This window comes from Equus przewalskii, chromosome 14, assembly GCF_037783145.1.
Source record: "Equus przewalskii isolate Varuska chromosome 14, EquPr2, whole genome shotgun sequence".
Classification (NCBI taxonomy): Eukaryota; Metazoa; Chordata; class Mammalia; order Perissodactyla; family Equidae; genus Equus; species Equus przewalskii.
The window spans coordinates 64207214-64231170 of record NC_091844.1 but is presented as its reverse complement, the minus strand read 5'-3'; the positions used below and the strand labels follow the sequence as shown (position 1 = coordinate 64231170).

The 23957-nt window shown below is 40.5% G+C and overlaps 2 protein-coding genes across 6 annotated transcripts in view; both read right to left on the bottom strand.

The window, feature by feature from the left end:
- MEMO1 (mediator of cell motility 1) overlaps nt 1-6395 on the bottom strand; it is a 119490-nt gene extending 113095 nt beyond the window's left edge. Inside the window, exons 1-2 of one of the 4 annotated variants that reach the window (XR_011526612.1) lie at nt 6193-6264; nt 5429-5506 (exon numbers count right to left, since the gene is read on the bottom strand). Coding sequence is in view for 2 of the 4 variants with exons in the window: in XM_070574153.1 (XP_070430254.1) it covers nt 5429-5489 (61 nt within the window). In the remaining 2 variants the exon portion in view is untranslated. Of the gene's footprint in view, nt 1-5428; nt 5872-6192 lie in introns of those variants that run through there. The other 3 variants (XM_070574153.1, XR_011526611.1, XM_070574152.1) reach the window with 3 other exon arrangements.
- A 6977-nt stretch (nt 6396-13372) lies between these two features.
- On the bottom strand, nt 13373-23957 carry DPY30 (dpy-30 histone methyltransferase complex regulatory subunit). 2 transcript variants are annotated; one of them, XM_008538984.2, is made up of 5 exons: nt 23678-23957; nt 23366-23437; nt 23233-23280; nt 16768-16910; nt 13373-13714 (listed from the first exon to the last, which is right to left on the bottom strand). In XM_008538984.2, exons 2-5 carry the CDS (start codon nt 23399-23401, stop codon nt 13642-13644), a joined length of 300 nt encoding a protein of 99 aa, XP_008537206.1. In that variant the 5' UTR covers nt 23402-23437; nt 23678-23957; the 3' UTR covers nt 13373-13641. The 2 variants fall into 2 exon arrangements, with proteins under 2 accessions (XP_008537206.1, XP_008537207.1); XM_008538985.2 differs by having other exon boundaries at nt 23538-23930.

Genomic DNA, 23957 nt, shown 5'->3' with positions numbered 1-23957 from the left:
ATGTCATGTACCACTACTTCCTACAAATACAGCTATCAACCAGATGAATTACTGATCTAAATATGAAAGGTAAAAAGATAAAGTTTTTAAAAGAAAACATAGGAAAGTAACTTCATGACACTGAGGTAGGTAGAGATTTTACAAATGGAAACAAAAGAGCACTAACCAATTGATAAACCAGACTTCTTGAAAATTAAGAATTTTGATTCACCAAGACACCAAGATCCTGAAAGGGCTAGCTACAGAGTAGAAGATATCTGCAATACACATATCTAACAAGGCTTTATCTGGAATATATAAAAAACTAAAATCAATATGAAAAAAGTAAACAGCCTAATAGAAAAAAGGCAAGACTTAACAGACACTTTACAAAAGCAGAAATCCAAATGGCCAATAAACATGGGATCCTTAATGTGAAAAGGTGCTCAACTTCACTAGTCATCAACAAAATGAAATTAAAACTACAATGCAATACCACTATACATCCCTCCAGAATAACTAAAAAGATTGACAATACCAAGTGTTGGCAAGATGTGGAACAACTGGAACTCTCATACACTGCACGTAGGAGTGTAAATTTGTAAAACCACTTTGCAAAACTTCAGCAGAATCCACTAAAAATGAACAAACCATAACCATGGCCTAATAATTCCACTCTAGGGTATATACCCAACAAAAATGCATATATGTGTTCACCAGAAAACCAAAGTGCAAAAGTGTTCATAGCAACAAAACTGTAAGCAACCCAAATGCCCATCAACAGTAGAATGAATAATCTGTGGTATACTCACACAACAGAATACAGCAATGAGAATGAATAAACTACAGTACAACATGGATTAATCTCATAATTGTAATGTTGAGCAAAAGAAGCTCAAGTATGATATACGATATGATTCCACTTATATTGAGTCCAAAAACAAACAAAACTTTAGTACTATGTTAGAAGACAAGGTGAGGCAGGGGATTCCAGTACTGATGTTTCTTGAGCTGGATGCTGATTACATGAGTGTGCTTATTTTGTGAAAATTCATCTAGCTGTACACTTTTCCATACGTATGTCATACTTCTTTTAAAATCTTACATTAAATGGGGTCCCCAACTCGTGGATCAGAATTTCTAATCCTTTCCTACCAAGATTCTTCACTCATACTACGTTCAAAGACGTCACTGGCCTGGCAATGGTCCTTTATCACCGACACTGTTCTTCAGGATTTAAACATAAATATCTCTGCCCATATCTACTAAACGCCAAGCAATTTAACAATCATTTATTTAAATACTTATTGAATATCTACTATGTTCAAAACCTGTGCTGAGTACTTAGGGTATAAAAAAATGAGTAAGATATGGTCCCTGGTTTCAAGAAGTTCATAATCTGATAGAAGACCACATACACAGATAACAAGGTAAATACACACAGATAAGCACAAGATATAATGGAAGCACAGAAGAACATCAAAAGGAGCCCAGGGGAGGCAAGGCATCAGGGTAGGCTTCTTGGAGGTGTTAACACCTGAGTCTTTAAAAGGTGAGTAGGAGGCTATCCTGGCAAAGTACATTCCAAAAGAGGGAACAGCTTGAGTAAAAGCAGAGTGATAAGAAACAGCACAGTGTATTTAAAGAAACAATGAACAGTTGCTAGATGTTGCTAAAAGGTAGCAGAAGCAAGAACTGGGGTGGGGTGAGGGGGAGTGGCCAAAGAGATAGGAAGATGCCAAGTCATGAAGGGACCTTATCCAACAGGCAAGATGTGTCAGTGAGGTTTATGCAAAGAAAGTATGTGGTCAGATAGATTACTAAAGGAGCAGTGTAGATGATGGACTTTAAGTAGGATAAGGCTAGCAAAATGAAGGCCGGTTAGGAGGCAGTTATAACTGTCCTGACAAAATGATAAGGGCCTGAAATAATGAAATGAAAGCCGTAACAAATATGGAGAAAATACAGAGCATAGACACATTATGCTGCTGATCTAGAGATCACACTTTGAGAACCACTAACCTACACTAGGGGTTGGCAAATTTTTCCTGTAAAAGGTCAAACAGTAAATATTCTAGGCTTTACAGGTCACATACAGTTTCTATTGCATTTGATTTTTGTTTTTCAAACCTTTTAAAAATTAACAACCATTCTTAGCTAGCGGACTTTCAAAAAAAAGAAAAAAGGCAGAAGGCTAGATTTGGGCTGTGGGCGTAGTTTGCTGATCCCTCCTGTACACCTGTAAAGCAGTGAGGATTAACCTTCCTATGAGATTAATTTTCCTAAAACACTACTAGCCTATTAGACCCCTACTCAGAAACATCTCCACGGGCCCTGACTGCTTACTGAGTAAGTCAAATCCCTGTGATGTATAGCATTCGCGGACATCTATACGCTAGCTCCAACCAGGCTTATGAACTACACCCCTGTGTGAACCTTCCATTCTTATTAAATTGACCTACTTACGTTTACCTGCCTCAGTATCTCTGTGGTGTTCCCCAATGTTCCTTCCTCCTTTCCAAACCTACCCAACTACCCTTCCTTCAAAGTTCAATTCAAATCCTACCCTTAAGTGATTCCACCCTCCTCAAAGCTCCTAAAAGCATTGTCTCAATTCATCTGATTATCTCTTGTCTTGAATTATTACTTACTTCAAATAAACTGTAAATTCCTTGAGGGCAGGGAGTAATTTATACTTCTATCAATGGGCCTAGCATATAACAAGGGGTAAATAAAAATGAAGCTATGTGTGCGTATATATGTACACACACGCAGTTTTTTCTGAATTAGCTATATAACTGGAGCAAACGTGATTTCATCCTCACTTATGTCACTAATTGAACTCTTTAATTCTATGGACACAGTCTGAATGCTGGAGGAACCACAGAATGGCAATCCACAAGCACATCTGCCTCTTTCCTATTTTACGCTTTTTGGACTAGTTTACTAGGGAAACAATAATAACACAAGTAGAATTTTTCCAGTGGTCAATGTTATCAATATAAGTACACTGGGATATTAAATATAGAAGTTATCAGACCAAGTCAAAGTTTATTTACCTATATTTTTACTTATTTTTAAAATACAAAATAAGCTTTTACAACTAAATTGCTTTAAATTCACCCTCAATTATTACTCAAGTTTAAAGTCACACACATACACACACACTCTGAATTTTATTTTATTTTTTTTGCTGAGGAAGAGTCACCCTGAGCTAACACCTGTTGCCAATCTTCCTCTTTTTGCTTGAGTAAGATTTGCCCTGAACTAACATCTGTGCCAATCTTCCTCTATTTTGTATGTGGGTCACTGCCACAGCATGGCCGCCAAGTGGTACAGGTCCAAGCCTGGGAACCAAACCCGGGCCACCAAAGCATAGCACACTAAACTTAACCACTAGGCCACAGGGCTGGCCCATGAATTTTCTTTTTTAACAATTAGTTCTCTATGACAATTCACATTACCAAAATGGCATTACTGATTTCATTCACAACTTAGAGAAATAAGAATATATTCAAAATTTTTAAGAAAATAGTCCATTTTAGTTCACTATTGATAAATAGCTACAGTCACAGAATGTTTTGAGCTGGATTAAAGGATTCTCTTATATTTGAGAAGATTATTGAAGAAGTCTTTTCAAGTCTAAAGTGTGAACTATGCCTTATTTTACCAAAGAACGTTCAAGAAACTAGAAAAATTCCTCCAGAATCATGTGCCCACTTTTCAATGCAAACTACAAAAAAAAAAGTTTAAAACACTTATATAAAGATATCGAAATCAAAAGCAAGAGAAATTAACTAAAAGATGGTCACGAAAGTGACAACTGAGACTTTTTAACTCTCAAAACACATTGAAAAAAAAAACTTAGTGATTTACAACCCTGAAAAGACTATTATTCACTAATATACTTAATATTAATAATGTACTGATTGGAAGACAAACCCTGGAACCAGGACTCTCATTTCTCACTTCTTGTTCTGCCACTGGCTTAGTACTGAGTCTTGGACACATCCCCAAATGTTGAACAAGAAAACCTTAACTGACATTCGCAGGTTGTGAGAATTGATTAAATGTTTATGAAGTACTTTAGGACCACGAAGGGAAGCCACTGTAACCACTAAATGTCATTTGCTTAATACAAAACTATAGATACCTGTTAGGCTTGCAAGCCCAAAGCAAATCTTCAGTGAGTCAGTAAAGTGCATGTATTTAATGAGCTAGGTTAGCAACCACAGAGAAATCATTTCTCTTCCAAATCTTCGTTTTCTCACAAACCATGTCACTATCCAACCCAACTATTTGCAAAGGGAAACAAGATCCAATTCACATTAAAGGTAGGTCTAGTTATTGACCAGCCAATACGAAACGACTGAAAACTATTAGGAATCACAGTGGAACTTTCTTTGTTAACTTACCAGAAATGTGACTCCTGAAAGTAATCCCAGAAAACAGTCCTTCTAACAAGAGCTTTATTAAAGGGCAAGTCCCTACCCTTCCTTACATAAAGAGCTCTAAAATGTTTTCAGACAGGAGACAGCAGACTAAATTCGCTCGAAACCGAATCGAATTCGTTAGGTAGTTCCAGCACCTGCTTGGTGACCGGTGAGGCTGCTCAGGAAAGTGCTGATGCCACCTCCAGCTGCCCCTCTCGTGAATGACAGTAACAATGAAAACAGTGACAAAAGAGCTGGGAGGCCACCCCGAGCCTCTGCTCGGCAGTACTTCTACCCTACCCCCAACATCCAGAGCTGCGAATCCCAGAAAAGACCCTCCTCTTACAGATGTCACGGGCGCAGACCCTGCCTCCCGTCTGGCAACGTGAAAAAGTACTACCCTCCGCGGCTTCCGAGACCGCCGAGCACCTGAAAGGTGAGGGGGAAAGGCCGCCTCTCCCGCTCAGCCGCCAAAGGAAAAGGGAGAAGACTTCCTCTCTGGAGCTGCGAGCCCTGCCCGGACCGCCGGCGGGGAGGACAGGAGAGCGCGTCCCTCCCGGGCCACAGGGCGGAGGGTCGCGCGGCTCCGTGCTGGGGAAGCGGGGCTCGGGCGCCGGGCAAACCGGCCTCCCAGGGGTGGCAGCGGTCGGCCGCCCGCTTCCCGGGAGCCGGCGGAGGCGACGAGCAGGCTCGGGTCCGGCAGCACAGGGAGCACATTCTTCCCTCCAGCCCGGTCCCGAGGGAGGGCGCGGGCGGCCGGGGCAGCAACTCTCCCTCTCGCCCAACTCCGGGCTGAGCGTGAGGGCGGCCGGCCCGGGCTGCCCGGCGGGAGGCCGCCCGGGGGGAGGCGGCGCGGCGGCCTCCGGCCCGCTCCCTCCCCACGCGGTCCGCGGCCGGGGCCGTCCGCGCCCTCGGCCCTCCCGCCGCCGCGCGGGGCCGGGCCGCCGACCTCGGCCGGCCGGGCGCGGGGCCAGGCGGCGGCGGCGGCGGGCGGGCCGGCCGGCCTGGGGCCCTACCTGAGGCTGTGTACCAGCTCCCGGCGTGACTGGCTTCCCGGCAGACCACTCGGTTGGACATCTTGGTGCCTGTGCCGCCTATGGTGCACGAGGATGAATGAGGAGGCGGCGGCGGCGGCGGCAGGAGCGGCTCCGCGAGGGGACGAGACACCGCGGGCCCAGCCCAGGAGGAGGCGGCAGCGGGGAGGGGATCAGCCCGGCCCAGGAGGAGGAGGAAGAGGAGGAGGCGGCGGCCCAGGAGGAGGAGATGGCAGCCGGGGCGGTGGCGGCGGCAGCAACAATCACCACAAACTCCGGCGACCGCCGGAAGATGGGGCCCGCGGCGGCTTCACTGAGGCCCGGAAAGCCCTGGCCCCGGCCCCCGGCGTCGCCGCTGCTGCCCAGCCGGGGCTGGTTCCGCCGAGCCGCCCCCACGGCCCCCTCCCCTCCCCGCTGGCCTCCCCGAGCCACCGCCGGTGACCCCACCCCCGTGACTCCGCGCCCGCCCCCTCCCCCCACCCCCCGCGGGACTCCCCGCACCCACCCCCACCCCGGGCAGGGCCCTCCTGCCCGCCCGGCCGCCGGGCCGCCGGCCCCGCCCCGCCCCGCTCCTCCTCCGGCCGCGCGGTGAGGTTAACGGCGGAAACCGGACAGGCCAGGCGGCATCTGGGGTCGGGCGGCCCCGCGAGGAGGCAGCGGCGGCTGCGGCTCCGCGCACACAAAAGCCCAGGGCCGGGGCCTGAACCGGGGAAGGCAGACCCGGAGAAGAGCCAACGCTTCCTTACTCGCCACTCTAACGGGTCCTGCCCACTGAGCATGCCCAGCAGCCGCTGCCAGGCCCGCCGAGGAATCTCAACGTGCACGCTCCGCTCTCCGGGGTTTAGCGGCAGCAGAGGCTGGGAGGGGGAGGGCGCGGGGAGCAGGACGCAGCCGCAGGGCAAGCCCCCTCCCCCAGCCAACTTCCTTAAATGAAGAGCACCTAGGGCGTGCAGAGGCGGCTTTCCACGGGGAAAGTCCACCTCGGACTGCCCGTGATACGCAGGAGTCCTTCGTGGATTCGAACCCCCAAGGTTTCACTCCTAGGGACGCAAGTCTGTGGCCACGTTGAGAAGTTCATTTGTAGAGGCTGCCACATGGTAGTGTGCTTGTGGTCCTGCAAATGCTGGCGTGTGCTTCACAGAGCCACTCTTAGCACCTAACCGTGGCTTTGACACTATAAACATATATCTTGTTTCATGTTATATTTATGTAGGTGCATGTCTTAACTCCCTAAGGTGTGATATAGCTAGCCTCAGTTTTTCTCATCTATAAATTGGGGGTAACAATACTCAAGGGGTGGCCCTAGGATTATAAATTAATAAAATGTAAAGAGCCTGATACACTAGGCATACGACAAACATTATATTCAACTCTTCGTTAGCTTATAAATCCCAGTAGTCCACAGAAGTCAGGAACAAATAATTCTTTTAAAATTATAGAAGAATCACCCCAAAGTAGGCTCTCTTAGACCTCCAAGGAATCGTTGTTGGGAAGTAGACCATTCCAAAACTGGGAAGAGAGTAAAAGTTGCATATCTTCAATGAAAGATTTTGAGTTACAGCAATAAAATTGTTTTATCTGAATTTCACACTAAACAGATCCGTGGTAGAGTCCAAAGCAGACACTGGCTGCCTAAGCTTCCCTAGTGCCATAGTAATATGCCTTTTCTTAAAAAAAAAAAAAAAAAAAAAAGGTACTATCCTATTCCTACGCCTCCTCCCACCTTGGTCAGCTTTAAGGCCCAAGGACCTTGTGTGAGATCCCAGTCCTAAAGGCTGGCCAATTGCTGCAACATATCCGACTGTCACGCCTTTTTCTACATTGTTATTAGGCTAAAAAAACTCCAAAATGTACTTTTTACTCAATTTTTAACCCTCTCTCTTCACCACTGTCCCAAATATTAAAATATTATGCAGCAAAAAAAAAAAAAAAAAAAAAAATGAATGTGCCAACTAGTCAATTTTGGGATAATGGAAAAAAGAGGACTGGAGCTCTGATTCCACGGTACTCTTCCTGAAGTACCAAAACTCAGTAATAACTGATAAAGTAGTGAACTTTTCATTGTAAATTTCAAGAAAAGCAAACTGTTGATATGGTTGAAATGGTGTTGATAATGGTGGTAACTCGAAAATAATTATTACTGATTTGTTTCTGTGGACAAAAAAGGAAGGGAGGGACACTGGAAATAATGAACTAAGAAAGCTTCATATTTAGGCTGGTCAAATTAGAAAATCAAATTTTGAGTCCTGGCCCTGTCAATCACCAGCTGTGTGATCCTGGACATATAGTAATTTAACCTTTTAAAGCCTGAGTTTTCTCATCTGTCAAATGCAAACAGCGGTAATATCTAACTCACAGGCTTGCTCTAAGAATCTTTGAGGTATGTAAAAACAATTTGTAAGCTGTTCTTTGTAAATGTTCTTATCATTATCCTCTGCTCCTAGCAAGAATCCTATGTCTCCTTCCAAACTAGTAATCTAATTTGAAATTAAGCTTCCTCCCTATGAAAGTGCTCAGTTGGAGGCTGCTTTCCCCAAAGGATTTTTCCTACTGGTCATATTGAGCAAAGACTACAATGCCAAGTAAAGAGAAAGGTTAGAAGATCTTCTATTGTCTCTAGAATCCTCTCGATATATATCCCACCATTACTTCTACACATCTTATTCTGGCTACTTATTCAAGGGTAGACTCTTGAAAGAAATAAGTTGAAACTATTCACTTACCCACCTCCCCTAAATTAAGGAAGATCCATATAATGCACAATACTCATTTCATATCTCAGGAGAAGCCTGTTTGGCAAAACTATGCAATTCCTATGTTATTATTAGTTTCCATTATATCCACCAGAAATTTGGGTTTGATGCCCCATAAATATAATTCATAGTAAAGGGCAAGGAAGAAATCTTCATTAATAGAGTGCGTATGAAGCATAGACTTCAACAAATAGGGCACCATTAGTCCCAGAACCCAACATTAATATCCTACATATTTTCTGAAATAGCATATTGGATATTAACTGCATCAGTCTGTACTAGCAAACGTCTAGAAACAACAATATCCATCAATATGAGATGTCTTAAATTAAGATACATCTATACTTATGAACCCTTAAAAAGAATGAGGTGATGCTACATATTTCTATGGAAAAAGCTCCAAAAAAATTTAAAAAGCAAATTGCAGAACAATGTGTAAAGTGTGCTACTATCTGTGGAAAAATGGATACTTATATTCTCATACACTTGCATATACATGGGATACTTCTAGAAGGAAACACAACAAACTGGTAACAGTAACTGTTTGGGCAGCTGAGTGCAAGGATGGACAAAAGATTTAAAGTTTTCAATGTATATCTTTGTGTATCTTTTTAATTTTGTGCCATATACATATACTACCCATACAAAAAAATACTTACATCTTTAGGCTTGATTTTTGTTTTTGTTTTTGTAATCTACATGGCAATATTGAATTAACCTTTTTTTAAAAAAAAGATTTTATTTTTCCTTTTGCTCCCCAAAGCCCCCTGGTACATAGTTGTATATTTTTAGTTGTGAGTCCTTCTAGTTGTGGCATGTGGGATGCTGCCTCAGCATGGCTTGATGAGCAGTGCCATATCTGCACCCAGGATTTGAACCAGTGAAACCCTGGGCTGCCAGAGCAGAGTGCACGAACTTAACCACTCGGCCACGGGGTGGGGGGGGTGGGGGGGGGGCCTTGAATTATTACCATTTTTAGATTTTACTTATCCACAACTGATAGTTTGATGAGCCCCTAATTATGGAAAGCCTTATATCGGAAAAATATTCTAGATTACTACAGGGTTTTGAAGAAATCAAGGTTGAGAGAAGAGTTTAGCATAAAGATGCTCTTTTGATTTCAAAGTAATACTCTAACCTACTTTCAGTAAACTTTGCTTCTTTCTTCTTTAGAAATCAAACTTAATATGTAACACTTATTAAACACTTACTACGTACCTGACACTGGGCTAAGTACATTTTTAATGATTCTTATAAGATGAAAATATGTTCATTTCCAATTTTTTGGAATAAATTTTGTACATAAAGCTTTTTTCAAATTTATTGTTAATATTATTTAGGATTCCCAGAAATTAAATAACTGACAAGAGGGTTTTTTTTTAAAGAAAATTCTTATTCATTTCTGACTACCTCTTTTATCTCTAGTGACCTATTTTCTACTATTATATTACTTTCCTACTTTCCTAATTTAAATCCAGAGGTTTTTAAACAAGTGGATTCTGGGTGATAGCCATTTACAGCTTTCATCTTTTGTCCTTGGTTACAATTTGATCATATGTACCAGGCTTCCAATTTGTTAATGCCTTTTTGGAGTCCAATACAGGAAAATATCTGACTACAATATTTATGGTATCCCTACAACCATTCTATCATGTTTCTATGGGAAGTTATCATTCTTAAAATCCCACTATACCTTCTCCTAAGTGAGATTTAAACAACGGTTTAATATTCTTCCTATAGGCTCGTCAGAATTAGATAGACCAACGCCTATCTAAACTGTTTTTCTTTTTTTCAATTCAAAGTCTCTATTTCCTTTAGGAATCTATTCCTGATTTACTCTACTGTTCCTCCCACTAACCACCTACTGACATAATTCAAGAATTCACTCAATAAGAAAAAGTACTTTCTTCTATTTCTGTATTTGTTTGCTAAGCAATATCTTCCTCATTAAATTAAGCACTCAAAAAGTAGGAATTGTTTCTATAATTTCCAGATACACATAAAATACCTAATCAAAGTATAGGAGAAGCTTGCTTAACTGACTTCTATTTAACCAACCTACTGGAGTAAGTGATGCTCTCCATTCCCATAGTAAAATACACTGAAAAATGCCCACCACAAGCTGAACATTTGAAGCTGGTAGACCACACCTTTTAGGAAACTCTCACACTTTTGCACTCTCCTAGGTTTGTGTGCAGAACAAGGATCAATTACATTCTTTAACTTATTTATACCAGTTGTACTAGGTACTGCCATGACATATTTTAATTAGATATTACACAAACCAATAAAATACAAATGTAATATAAAAGGTGTATGTACAAATATTAGATGGAAAGTTTTGGGAAGAATCAATAAAAACAACTGTCAAATTAGAAGCAGATAAGATGACTGAAAGCTGAAGGAAAAAAACATGAAAAAAGTGTAGGATTCTACAAATTACTTCTTAAATATCTAAAATCTTACTCAACTTTCAAAAAATCTGAAACTGAAATTTGTAGACATTATAGGGATGGTTTGTGGAAGAAAGATGATACAGAATTCCAATCAAAGAACTCAGAACCAGAGAAAAGACTGAAATCAAAATATTTTTAAGTTTTAAAAAACTGTTTAGTGTCATTTATGATTCCCTATGACTCTTTCATCTACCAGCCAGAGAAGAGGGCTTCTACTGTACACATATAAGGGCTAATTTTTCTCCCCAAAGAAAAATTTTAAGCATATCTGAGAGCATTACAGCAGAGGGTAATATAGCATTGAGGAGAGGTAACACAGCATTAAACTGGGTTTTAATCCTTGCCCTGAACTTACTTCCCCTGAAACCTTGAGCAAGTTAACTAAGTCTCACTTTCTTCATCGAAAAACGTGGTATTAAAATGAAACATATCTCATAGGTTTTGAGGATTAAATGATAATTCATATAAAGTATTTAACATGGTGCCTGGCACATGGTAAGTGCTCGGTAAGTAGCATGTGCACTGCCAGCAAGACATGCCTATTCTCAGTCCTCACTGAAAACGTACCAATTTCAAGATGGAGTAATTTAAGCTCCATCTCAAAGTTAATTCAATAGAACACTGGAAGTAGACCAGGACTACGCAGAGAACTGCATTACTTCTAAGTGGTCATTAACCAGAGGTGTGTATCAGAATGCCTTAAAGAGTTTTTGTCAAATTCAGAAGCCCAGGCTCTATCCCAATTGAATTAGGCTCTCCAGGGCCCAGGCATGCATATACATATGCATATTTTTTTAAATTTACATATATACTTGACATATATATTTATATCTGAGAAGTTTTCCCCAAGTGGCTCTGATGTGAATCACTGGTGAAGAACTACTGTTAAGAAGATAAAATTATTGATGCTTTAATAAAAGGTTACCCAATTAGTACTAAATGTTAAAATATCACTAAAAAGACTTGGGTAGAACATATGAGTTAGCTAAATAACCAAAATAAATTTGATGGGATACTTGTGAAAAGTACTGTATAAGCAAGAGATCCCAGTATTTCCAGGTTTTTCCTATTCAAATATTTGGATCTACAGATATAAATCAAAACCATAGCATCAGGGGGCCGACCCCATGGCCGAGTGGTTAAGTTCATGCGCTTGCTTCAGCGGCCCAGGGTTTGGATCCTGGGTGCAGACACGGCACCGTTCATTAGGCCATGTTGAGGCAGCGTCCCACATGCCACAACTAGAAGGACCCACAACTATAATATACAACTATGTACTGGGAGGAATTGGGGAGGAAAAAAAGCAGGGGTAAAAAAAAAGATTGGCAACAGTTGTTAGCTCAGGTGCCAATCTTAAAAAAAAACCCATAGCACCATCTCCCTGCAAGCGTCACTCCTTCTTTGCATTTTTTTTTTGGAGGAAGATTAGCCCTGAGCTAACTACTGCCAATCCTCCTCTTTTTGCTGAGGAAGACTGGTCCTGAGCTAACATCCGTGTTCATCTTCCTCTACTTTATATGTGGGACACCTAGCACAGCATAGTTTTTGCCAAGCAGTGCCATGTCCGCACCCAGGATCCAAACCCGCAAACCCCGGGCCACCGAGAAGCAGAATGTGCGAACTTCACCGCTGCGCCACTGGGCCAGCCCCCTCACTCTTTCTGAAAGAAGTTTTTCCTGTGTTAAAGAGAACTTTAACTAATTAAATTAACTAATTAAATTTCTAACTTTGCCTCCCCATATTTAGCTTGGAGACAGAAGTCTTTAATATGCTTGCAAAGGAGGGTTTCTCAACCTTAGAATTCAACATTTTGAGCTGAATCATTCTTGAGGAGGGGTACGGCACCTAGGCTGTCTTGTGCGTTGTAAGATATTTAGCAGTATCTCTGGCCTTTACCCACTAGATGCCCCACCTTACTCCACTTGTGACAACCAAAATGTTTCTAGACATCACCAATATCCTCTGGAGAGATGCGGGCAAAATCACTTTGAGTTGAGAACCACTGCTCTAACGAATGTTTTTCCTGCTCGGCTCTCTTCAGACAATTTTCTCTTTTCTGAGTTAGTGAGTTATCTCAATTTCTTCACACAGGCCAAAGTGAACAGATCCAAAAAGGACTGGCTAGTGTTTTTTATTACAAAAAGCAGCAATGATATTAACCAGCACAAGTACTTCTCACTGAGTTATCAGCAACACGTTGGTTGAACTGGGTTTGAATGCCCATTCAAGCACTTACCAGCAGTGCGGTCTTGAGCAAATCCCCTAACTTCCCCAAATCTGTTTCCTCATCTGCAAAATGGGAGTAACAATATCTACTTTGCAGAGTTTCTATGTGAGATAATTTAAGTAAAATAGTACTGTGCCTGACACATAAAATTGCAATAAATGATAGCTATTACTATATTATTACCATAAAGGCTGACAGCATTGGAGAATACTGTACACCCTCTGAAATACTTCAGCAGTATTCCAACTTTACTGTGCATTGAATCACCTCTGATGTTTGTTAAAAATTGAAGATGCTCAGATCCCATCCTCTGAGAGGTCCAGGGATAACGCTGAGAAAAACCGGCTGAGATTTTTTTAACATTATACTTGACTCTGGTAGATTTTCATGCTGCTGTAAAAGCCTACAGCATTCTAAGACACAAGAAAGAAGCAATTTCTGAAAACAACTGACCCATATAAAATGCAGAACAAAAACTACTTTAAAATAATGATATTTTAACAGTTTATTTTGAAGGTCATTTTAAAAAGAAAGTTAAAGACAATCAGAAAAAACTGCACAGAATACACTCATTAAATAAGTATGGTGACTAAATCAAAATAAGAGAAATATATTTTCTTCTGCAACTCCGGAAATAAGTTCTGTTGTCCTGAAGGTTCTTATACTTCCAAAAAGGGGGGAAAATCATGGCAATTAAAGCTGCCTCTTAATCATGTAAATCTACAGTAGAAACCAAATTTTTCTGTTCTTCCCAATAGGTCAGTTTCGATCTTCAAACTGTGCCTTGTTTTTTAAAAGATATGATGCTAGAAATTCAATGGGATTTGGTGGTCTGTAAGAGAAAAAAAATCCAAAATTTAGAAATTTATATTCTAGATGTGTTAATTTAAATGTTTTTGCTCCATAATGAAAACATATCATTTTAATTTTCATTTTATATTCAAAGCCCATTCATAGTAAATATGGTAAATGACAATGGCAAGCAAGTTAGCCAACAATATAGTTTAAAGAGACTAAAGTTTTTATAGGATTTAACACTGCTTATGAATGCAATTCCCAAACACAAGTTTCAAAAATGTACTAACAATGTGATGACGATACCTAAGGGAAATAATGACTTGAAGGGGTCACAAGGGAGGCATGTAGGGTGCTGGCAGCATTCAGTTTCTTGATCTGAGTACAAGTTACATGGGTATGTTTGGTTTCTGAAAATTCATCAAGCTATATATCTATGATATACGTAATTTTCTACGTAAGTATTATCTTTCAATAAGAGTACAAAAACAACACAGGAAAATGGCTGTGGCATCACTAAGACATGTAGATGAATTCTCCAAGTGACTAGTCAAAGGGAGCAATACTCATTTGGACAAGTGAGTTCTGTTGTTTCTTTTTAAAAAGTAACTTCTACTTTTCTTCAAATATTTAAATAAATAATAATTCTAATATTGCCACCACACAGCACACCTGAGAAGTTAAACACTTTTTTAAATTAAGAGGTAGGGGGAGGGAGGGTTGGAGTTGTTAAGAGAGTAGATCCTTGGGGCCAGCCTGGTGATGCAGTGATTAAGCTCGCACATTCCACTTTGGTGGCCCGGGGTTTGCCAGTTCAGATCCCAGGTGCAGGACATGGCACCGCTTGGCAAGCCATGCTGTGGCAGGCATCCCACATATAAATTAGAGGAAGATGGGCACAGATGTTAGCTCAGGGCCAGTCTTCCTCAGCAAAAAGGGTAGGATTGGCAGCGCATGTTAGCTCAGGGCTAATCTTCCTCAAAAGAAAAAAAAGAGTAGATCCTAAGAGTTCTCATCATAAGGAGAAATTCTTTTTCTTTTTATTGTATCTATATGAGTTGATGGATGTTAACTAAACCTACTATGGTAATCATTTCACAATATGTGTAAATCAAACCATCATGCCATACACTTTAAACTTATACAGTGATGCATGTCAATTATTTCTCAATAAAACTGGAAAAAAATTTAAAAAATAAAGAGTTCTTTCATATTTATCTTTTTTTTTTAAAGATTTAATTTTTTTCCTTTTTATCCCCAAAGCCCCCCAGTACATAGTTGTATATTCTTTGTTGTGGGTCCTTCTAGTTGTGCCATGTGGGACGCTGCCTCAGCGTGGTTTGATGAGCGGTGCCATGTCCACGCCCAGGATTCGAACCAACGAAACACTGGGCCGCCTGCAGCAGAGTGCGCGAACTTAACCACTCGGCCACAGGGCCAGCCCCCATATTTATCATTTTTACATAAATTATTCTTATAGCGAAAAAGTCCAAACATGAAAACTTGGGGAAAACATCTATTTTAAACCCTACTATGAAAAAGCATATTTAGAATAAATATTATAAAAACTATATTAGAAATCATAATGATGTCAAAACATTCCCTTAACATTTTTCTTTTTAAAGATTTTATTTTTCCTTTTTCTCCCCAAAGCCCCCCGGTACATAGTTGTGTATTTTTAGTTGTGGGTCCTTCTAGTTGTGGCATGTGGGACGCTGCCTCAGCATGACTTGATGAGCAGTGCCATGTCTGCGCCCAGGATCCAAACTGGCGAAACCCTGGGCCGCCAAAGCGGAGCACGCAAACAACCACTCGGCCACAGAGCCGGCCCCCACTTAACACTTTAGACAGCCTTTTGAACTGAATAGACAAAGACAACATTTTTCACAAAATATTTATGATTAATTTGATGATTTATTTTGCCAGAACTCCTTACTTAAAATTTGTATTTACATTTAACAGCATGTTACTTAAAAACTTCTTCAAATTTTTCTCCTAACATTTAAAGTAATATTTAGAATTTCTAAGATATTGGCCTTCTTTAGAGAAAGAAAAAATATATATATATATATAAAAGATGTTCACAATTCAATTGTCAGTGGCACAGATAAGAAATACCTTGTAGTCATAAATAAATACTATTTTATAAATATAAAAATCCAAGACAAATATTTAATGTGAATTCATATAATTTCTACATTAACTAATATACGTATTTTAAATCAACAACTATTTCTTAGTGTAAGATGAGACATATTTCCATCAAGTTCTTTATCAAGTTATATCAGTTTGCTACAGTATTCATTATTATTCTTTGAATAAAATATAATTTATACCTAATAAATGTTAACTAATGTAACTTACAAAAAATTTTTCTTATTAGATTTGCTTATACACAAGAAAATTTAAATAGAATTACTAGGGAAAAACATGCACAGAAAAGAGAAAAACTGTAACCTTCTAATAAAGAAATGTAAATTAAAACAACTTGGCAAGAAAAGTTTATAACACTCATGCTATTGAGCCCTGATGAGATTGAAAGAATTTTAAGGATAAACTTTTGGACAGAAATATGATATAAAGTGTCACAAATCAAAATAATAGTCATGTCCTTTGAACTAGAAAACCAGCTCTTGGGAATTTATCATAAGAAAGTAATTAAACAAAAGCCAAAGAGGCATGAAAATAGATAAACTGCCTGGTGACCTATAATAACAAAGGAAATTGGACCTAAATGTTCAACAATGAGAAAATGGCTAAGTTAACTGTGGTATTATTATAATTTAAATTATAATCACAAAGGCTATACAGACATACAGAAAAAGTTTTATCATAATATTAAGTAAAAAGAAGATACAAAATTACATGTGTACCATGATTAAAATCTTTACAAATATGCACATGCTTTAAGACAAGTAGAAAAAAATGAAAGTGCCTGAATTGAGATTATGGGCTGACTTCTTTAAAAATAAATCTTTTATACTCATAAATTCCTTACATAGTAAAAAATAACTATACAAAACTAATGATATTTCAATTCAGGAAGTCTACTTTGCTTTCTCTGGTAACTCCATTTGCAGACACTCTTACCTTTCCTTTGCAAGCACAGCAAGTCCTTGTAACAAGATAGGCACAACTGTCTGATCCAGGTAGGCACGAGTTGGTAAAGACTGGAGATCCACTTTCTGTTTTGATGACTTTTCTGCATTAATCTTCTCGTTTTCTACTATCCTCTAGTGAATTCAAAGACATGCATTAATATGACAAATAACTAGATTATTTTCAGTGTTAAACAAAAATTAATGGAAATATGACACTAATAGAAAAGACAAATCAATGACCAGAAACCTGGCGTGAATCTGCAAGTCTTTCTCCAAAATAAAATCAGACGCTGATTTTCTAATCCTCTAAATTTCATTCAAGCTTTCTCTCTCTGAAGGCACCATAATCTCTCATTCTTTTAATATCATATCTTCAGATCCTACTCTTTCTCCCTTTCCTTCTGCTTTTTTTAGAAGTAATACAAGTCACTTTTTCTTTTTTCATGAGAATACCTTCTCACAGTGTGCTTCAAAAAATCTAGACACGACTCTAAATAGCACTGTGACAGTGAGAAAGCTAGTCCTGTTTCAATTCTTTCATCATAGATAATATAAAGAAAAAAGATTCAGTCTGGTACTAATACATCTTTAACACTTCTGTAAAACTTGCTAAACTCCCTTCTTAACAGAAAGAGCTAGGTTCAGGCTCAGAGCCTTCAATGGCAACAGAATCTAGCTAAAATTTATTACCAGTTTTGTATTCACTGTTTCCATTTTTATGGCTACCTTCTATTACAATGAGAATGCTTTTCCATTGATGTTTCTTTTTCAAAGAAATGCATCCATGATTTTTAAAAGTAAATAGATTTAAGGAAAAATAACATGGGGCGGCTTGGTGGCACAGCGGTTAAGTTCACACATTCCGATTTTGCGGCCCAGGGTTCGCCGGTTCGGATCCTGGGTGCTGACATGGCACCGCATGGCAAGCCATGCTGTGGTAGGCGTCCCACATATAAAGTAGAGGAAGATGGGCACCGATGTTAGCTCAGAGCTAGTTTTTTTTTTTTTTTTTTTGAGGAAGATTAGCCCTGAGCTAACTGCTGCCAATCCTCCTCTTTTTAAGCCGAGGAAGACTGGCCCTAAGCTAACATCCATGCTCATCTTCCTCTACTTTATATGTGGGACGCCTACCACAGCATTGCTTTTGCCAAGCAGTGCCATGTCTGCACCCAGGATCTGAACCGATGAACCCCAGGCCTCTGAAGCAACACGTGTGCACTTAACGGCTGAGCCACTGGGCCAGCCCCTCAGGGCCAGTCTTCCTCAGCAAAAAGAGGAGGATTAGAGGCTGGCCCCGTGGCCGAGTGGTTGGGTTCGCGAGCTCCCCTGCAGGTGGCCCAGTGTTTCGTTGGTTCGGATCCTGGGCGCGGACATGGCACTGTTCATGGGGCCACGCTGGGGCGGCGTCCCACATGCCACAACGAAGTGGACCCACAACGAAGAATATACAACTATGTAACGGGGGGCTTTGGGGAGAAAGAGGAAAAAAATAAAATCTTTGGAAAAAAAAAAAGAGGAGGATTAGTGGCAGACATTAGCTCAGGGCTAATCTTCCTCAAAAAAAAAAAAAAAACCAAACCAATAATAGCCCAAAAAACCAGGGGAAATGACTAATATGGAAAAGATCATTAATGTGACATTTAAATGATGTTTAGGAAACAATGACTTATACTTTCTACCCCTAAGGATCCCAAAATTTGGGGCCTTTCACACAGATTCATCTGACATTCAGAGCATCAAAAATGAGTGTATTGAAAAACTTTGCCTTCTTTTGGAAATCTACCATTTTAGAAATTTAGAAATAAGTAGCCATCTAAAAGACAAAACACTATTAAGAGGACTTTTATTTAAACGAACTTTGATCCAATCATACTCAAACTGGATATGAATGAGTCAACAATTCTTCTAGATGATTTTTTTTAGACAATTTTATTTTGTAAGAATTGAGAAAAAACTTTATTTGCATACTTACAATATATATATCATAGTTTCCAAAGACACCTCCCATAACTACGTCAGGCTACTATTCTAGTTTTGCTTATGATTTTTCAATCTAATTTTGGGACTCAGAGAAAATCATTTTCTATACTTAATGTATAAAATAACTATTTGCCAATGCATTAAGAAACTTACTGTTCCTCAATAAATTTCAATAGATAGTACCCATATATGACAAAAACTAGTCAGTTACATGACATTCCAATGCCTTCAATAAGAAATAGCAGTGCCTAAGCAACTCCTATAGATCCTATAATAAACTCCTTGACCAAATCCTCTCACTTATTTCAATCAAACACTTACTGAATACCCACTACATGCCAATTGCTATGCTTAATTTTAGTTGAGTCAAATCCTGAATTAATCTAAAAAACATATATCCAAATTACCACACAAAAAAAGAGTAAGCTGTTAACAGCGTAAAACAGTGATCACAAAAATGGAAAAATATGAGGTGAGCCCTAGCTTACTGCCTCCTGTCTGAAGAATTAATATGATGTAATCCAGGGAGAATGAACCCAAGCAGAGCCCAGCAGTCTCCCTGAGTTGAGAAGACAGAGGAGAAAATTCAGGGAGACCAAGATAACTAAAATTTGCAGGGTGGAGTACTGAAGAGAAGAGAGTTGCATGGAGATGAGACAGTTTGACAGAAAGAGACTAAAGAGATTGCCTTCCAGCCTTCAGGTGAGTACTTATCAGTGCATGGGTGTGAGGAAGCTATCTAAGGCCAGGGGAAAAAAACATGAAAGGAGCAAGAGGTCCAATCCCTGGAACTCACACAAAGCCAGGAGTAGTTCATGTTCCTGTGTCCCGGAATGGGAAAACCTCATAATACATGATGCATTGGGTAGAATACACAAGAGGAGGAAATTAGGCCTAAACTAAAGGCTGGTCTGGTCTCACCTAACAAAGCTTAAAAAACAAACCTCAGGGGCCAGCCCCATAGCCTAGTGGTTAAGTTCGTGTGCTCCGCTTCAGCGGGCCAGGGTTTCGCTGGTTCAGATCCTGGGCACGGACATGGCTCCACTCATCAGGCCATGCTGAGGTGGTGTCCCACATAGCACAACCAGAAGGACCCACAACTGAAATATACACTATGCACTGGGGGGATTTGGGGAGAAAAAGCAGAAAGAAAAAAAAAAGAAGATTGGCAATAGTTGTTAGCTCAGGTGCCAATCTTAAAAAAAACCCTCAAAAGATCAAATTGTGGGGCCAGCTCAGGGCGCAGCAGTTGAGTTTACAGGTTCTGCTTCGGCAGCCTGGGGTTCACCGGTTCAGATCCCGGATGCAGACCTATGCACCGTTTACCAAGCAATGCTGTGGCAGGCATCCCACATATAAAGTAGAGGAAGATGAACACGGATGTTAGCTCAGGGCCAGTCTTCCTCAGCAAAAAGAGGAAGATTGGTGGCAGACGTTAACTCAGGGCTAATCTTCCTCAAAAAATAAAAATAAAAAAAGACCAAATTGTTTTCAAGTAACTTAACTGTGTCTTAGAACAAAGCTCAAGAATGTTGGAAGGAGGGGCTGGCCCTATGGCCAAGTGGTTAAGTTCATGTGCTCTGCTTCGGCAGCCCAGGGTTTCACCAGTTCGGATCCTGGTTGTGGACGTGGCACCCCTTGTCAGGCCATGCTGAGGCGGCATCCCACATAGCAGAACCAGAGGCACTCACAACTAGAATATACAACCATGTAATGGGAGGCTTTGGGGAGAAGAAGGAGAAAAAGAATGTAGGAGGAATACAAAAATAACTAGTACCCAAAAGGGTAAACTTCACAATGCCCAGCCTCCAATAAAAAATTACCAGACAGGCAAAGAAGCAGGAAAATACTACCCATAATGAGAAGAAACATCAATCCACAGAAACAGATCCAGGAATGACACAGATGGTAGAACAGGCAATGCCATTAAACCAGTTATTATTTTATATGTTCAAGAAGTCCAAAAAAACTCTAAACTCCTAGATCTAAGAAACTCAATGAATCCTAAGCACAAGAAACAGAATTTTTTTTTTTTTAAAGATTGGCACCTGAGCTAAGAACTTGCCAAACTTTTTTTTTGCTTTTTCTCCCCAAATCCCCCCAGTAGATAGTTGTATACTTTTAGTTGTGGTCCTTCTAGTTGTGGCACATGGGATGCCACCTCAACAAGACCTGATGAGTGGTGCCATGTCTGCACCCAGGATCTGAACCTGCGAAACCCCGAGCTGCCAAAGTGGAGCGTGTGAACTTAACCACTCGGCCATGGGCCTGGCCCCCAGAAAAATTTTTTTAAAGTACAACAAGGCACATCATAATCAGTTTATTTTAAACCTGTAATATCATCTTAAAAGCACACAGAGAAAGGACATTAAGTATGGAGGAGCGAAGATAGGAATGATAGCAGACTTCTCATCAGAAACGCCAGCCAGAACACAGTGGAGAAAACCTGCACCCAGCAAAAGACTCTCAAAAACGAAGGAAAAATAATGACCTTTTCAGACATTTAGAAGCTTAAAGAATTCCTTACCAGCAGACCTGCACTATAAGAAATGTTAAAGGAAGCCTTTCAAGTGGAAGGAAAATAATACGAGGTGGAAATCTGGATCTACACAAGAATGAAGAGCCCCAAGATGGTAAATATGTGGGTAAATGTGAAATACTCCTTTCTTCTACTGTTTACATCTCTTTAAAGATAATTGACCTTTTAAAGAAAATATAAAAATAATGAATTGCAGAGTTTATAACATATGTAGAAGTAAAATATATGATAACAATAGTACAAAGGCCAGGAGAGAGGAAATGGAAGAATACTGTTGTAAGGTTCTTACACAATACATGAAAAGACCTAAGACCACTTCAAGGTAAATTGTGGTAAGTTAAACTTGCATACTATAAATCCTAAAGCAATCACCTAAAAAAGTAAAATGGAATCATAAGAGAATAAGCAGCAGCAGTTGTAAACTAGTGGTTTCCAGACCATTAGATATCACAAACATGTAAATTAGAAATAACATAATGAATGAAGGGACTGACATAGGGTTGTTAACTCTATTTTGCCAAGTAAAAACTTACAAACGGACAAACATTATTATTTTACTATCACCATTAATTCATAAAAGAACGGGCATTTAAAATTATAGAAGCAGGAAGACCAATCACCAAATAATATATCATTATCAAACACTCACTCCACTCTCATCTTTTTCACTGTACTATGGAAATTGGTCTGAGGGTTTGAGAAGAAGCATTTGGGTAACACTGCTCTACTATATCCTGGCTCGGGCTTCATATACAAACACCATCAAGAAAAGACTATGCTGATGCCTAAAATAACTAAAACACAAAGTGGTGTAGAGAATCTTCACCTGATTCAGCATAGCCATTCAATTAAAAACTACATTATGAAAGACATCGATTCTCTCCTTAATACTGATATCAAACCAATAAATATTCCCAGAAATTCTATAGGCACAGAGTAATCCGTGCCAGCCAGTAATCCACATGCCAGTGAACTCTAAGAGTTGGTCAAGATCGGCAATACAATTTAATACTACCTCAAAAATGTCAACCTGCCTAGGTTTCACAGCTCTCCTGTGCAAGTAACATGCTTCTTGGTGACCTTAGACAAGTTGCTAAACTTCTCTGAGTCTTATAAGGCTGAAGATACACGCAAACTACTTAGGAGTGTGCCTAGCACATGGTAAAAAGGTTGAAGAAAAATCAGCAACTGTTACCATTATTATTCTCCTTGGAAATGCTCCCGCCCTTATTATCCAAACTTAATAACTGGTGATTTTTTTTTTAATAAGACACACACATCTCCTCCAGGAAGGCTTTATTTTCCTAACCGATCCCACCCAGCTCTGGTTAATTCGTTTGTTCCAGCGTTTGTCATTCATTTACAAAGTAACTTCTACTTTTAGACAACAACCTCTTAGCCCTTACATGAAAAAGCTATATAAAAGTATACCTTCCTCTGTATGTTTTTCACATGTATTCTCTGAATTCAGACTTAACCGTGTAAGGCAAAAACAGTGTCTACTATGTGTATTATAGCTTCCAATGGCACCTACAAAGAAATCAACATTTATTAAATGTTGACTCCACCAACGCACTATTCTGATACAAAGACAATGGTTTTCCTAATTTCAATGCGCAGTTTTTCCAAAGTAATATTCCAACAAACGCATTAATAGCCACCAAACAAAAAGATTCTGACAGTCACTAATAGTAACGTATGTTTGCTTTTTTATATCACTTTAGAAGTTCAACCTCTTGATTCAAAACTAATTTTTACGTCTGTATATCACGAAGTATCAGTACTGCTAATAAAACAAGCTACCTATAATTTGATACTATTTGGTTCATGATGATAAAGTTTTCCCTCGTGCAAAGCAACCTAGTAAAAATGGATCCCAAGTCTCCTCCAGCTCCTAAGAGACGCATAGAAACAACACAGAACTGGGCGACTTACCTCGACGTTATCTGTGAGACCATACTCAGCGTGAGGATTTTCTGCAACCTAGAAAACAAAACACAGGTCACAGAAACATCAGCCACTCTTTATCGCTGCACGCCGCCACCCTGAATCCAGGGCCTCCCAGTACCTGCGTCTGTCCCTCCATCATCTGCTCTGGCTCCATGGCGGACCCTGCAAGTCACAGTTCCCGGTTACCAGTCTTGGAAAACAAGAAGAATCGTGAGTTACCCGGGAGATTTCGGCACGAACACGCTAGAATCGAGTCCAGCCCAGCCCCCGACCCCGCCCCTCACCCCCACCTGGGCGCGGGAGCACCCCGAGCAGTAGAGGAGCAGGGTTGGGACAGTCCACCACCGGGCGCCCGCATCAGGTCCGGAAGGTCCGCGATAGTCCCAAGAACCTAGAAGAAGTGAGGACAGGGGGAAAGGGAGCTGATTACCCGCGCCCAAGCCGTTGGTTCCTAAGAGCCCTGAACCGCGCCACCAACTCCCAGCACAAACCACTTCCGCCGTAAGTGACGGATATCGCACGACTGGCGCGCCTGCGCAGAACTCCCCAGCTGGCATGGGGCGGGAGGGACTCTGACCGGTCCTGAGTCTACGTTACTTTCTGCGGTCCGCAGGGTATCCTGGCCAAGGGTGGACCCTGGGTCTGTGAGAGAATCTTCCTCGGCCTTCCCACCCAGAGCTAGTGGCACCCCAGCTGCAGACCCCGTGACT

Coding starts and splice junctions, on each gene's coding strand:
- DPY30 (XM_008538984.2), bottom strand. CDS start 23,401: ATGGAGCCAGAGCAGATGATGGAGGGACAGACGCAG. Junction 23,281..23,365: donor TGATGGAGGGACAGACGCAG/GTACTGGGAGGC, acceptor TTTGTTTTCTAG/GTTGCAGAAAATCCTCACGC. Junction 13,715..16,767: donor GCTGTGCTTGCAAAGGAAAG/GTAAGAGTGTCT, acceptor TTTCTCTTACAG/ACCACCAAATCCCATTGAAT.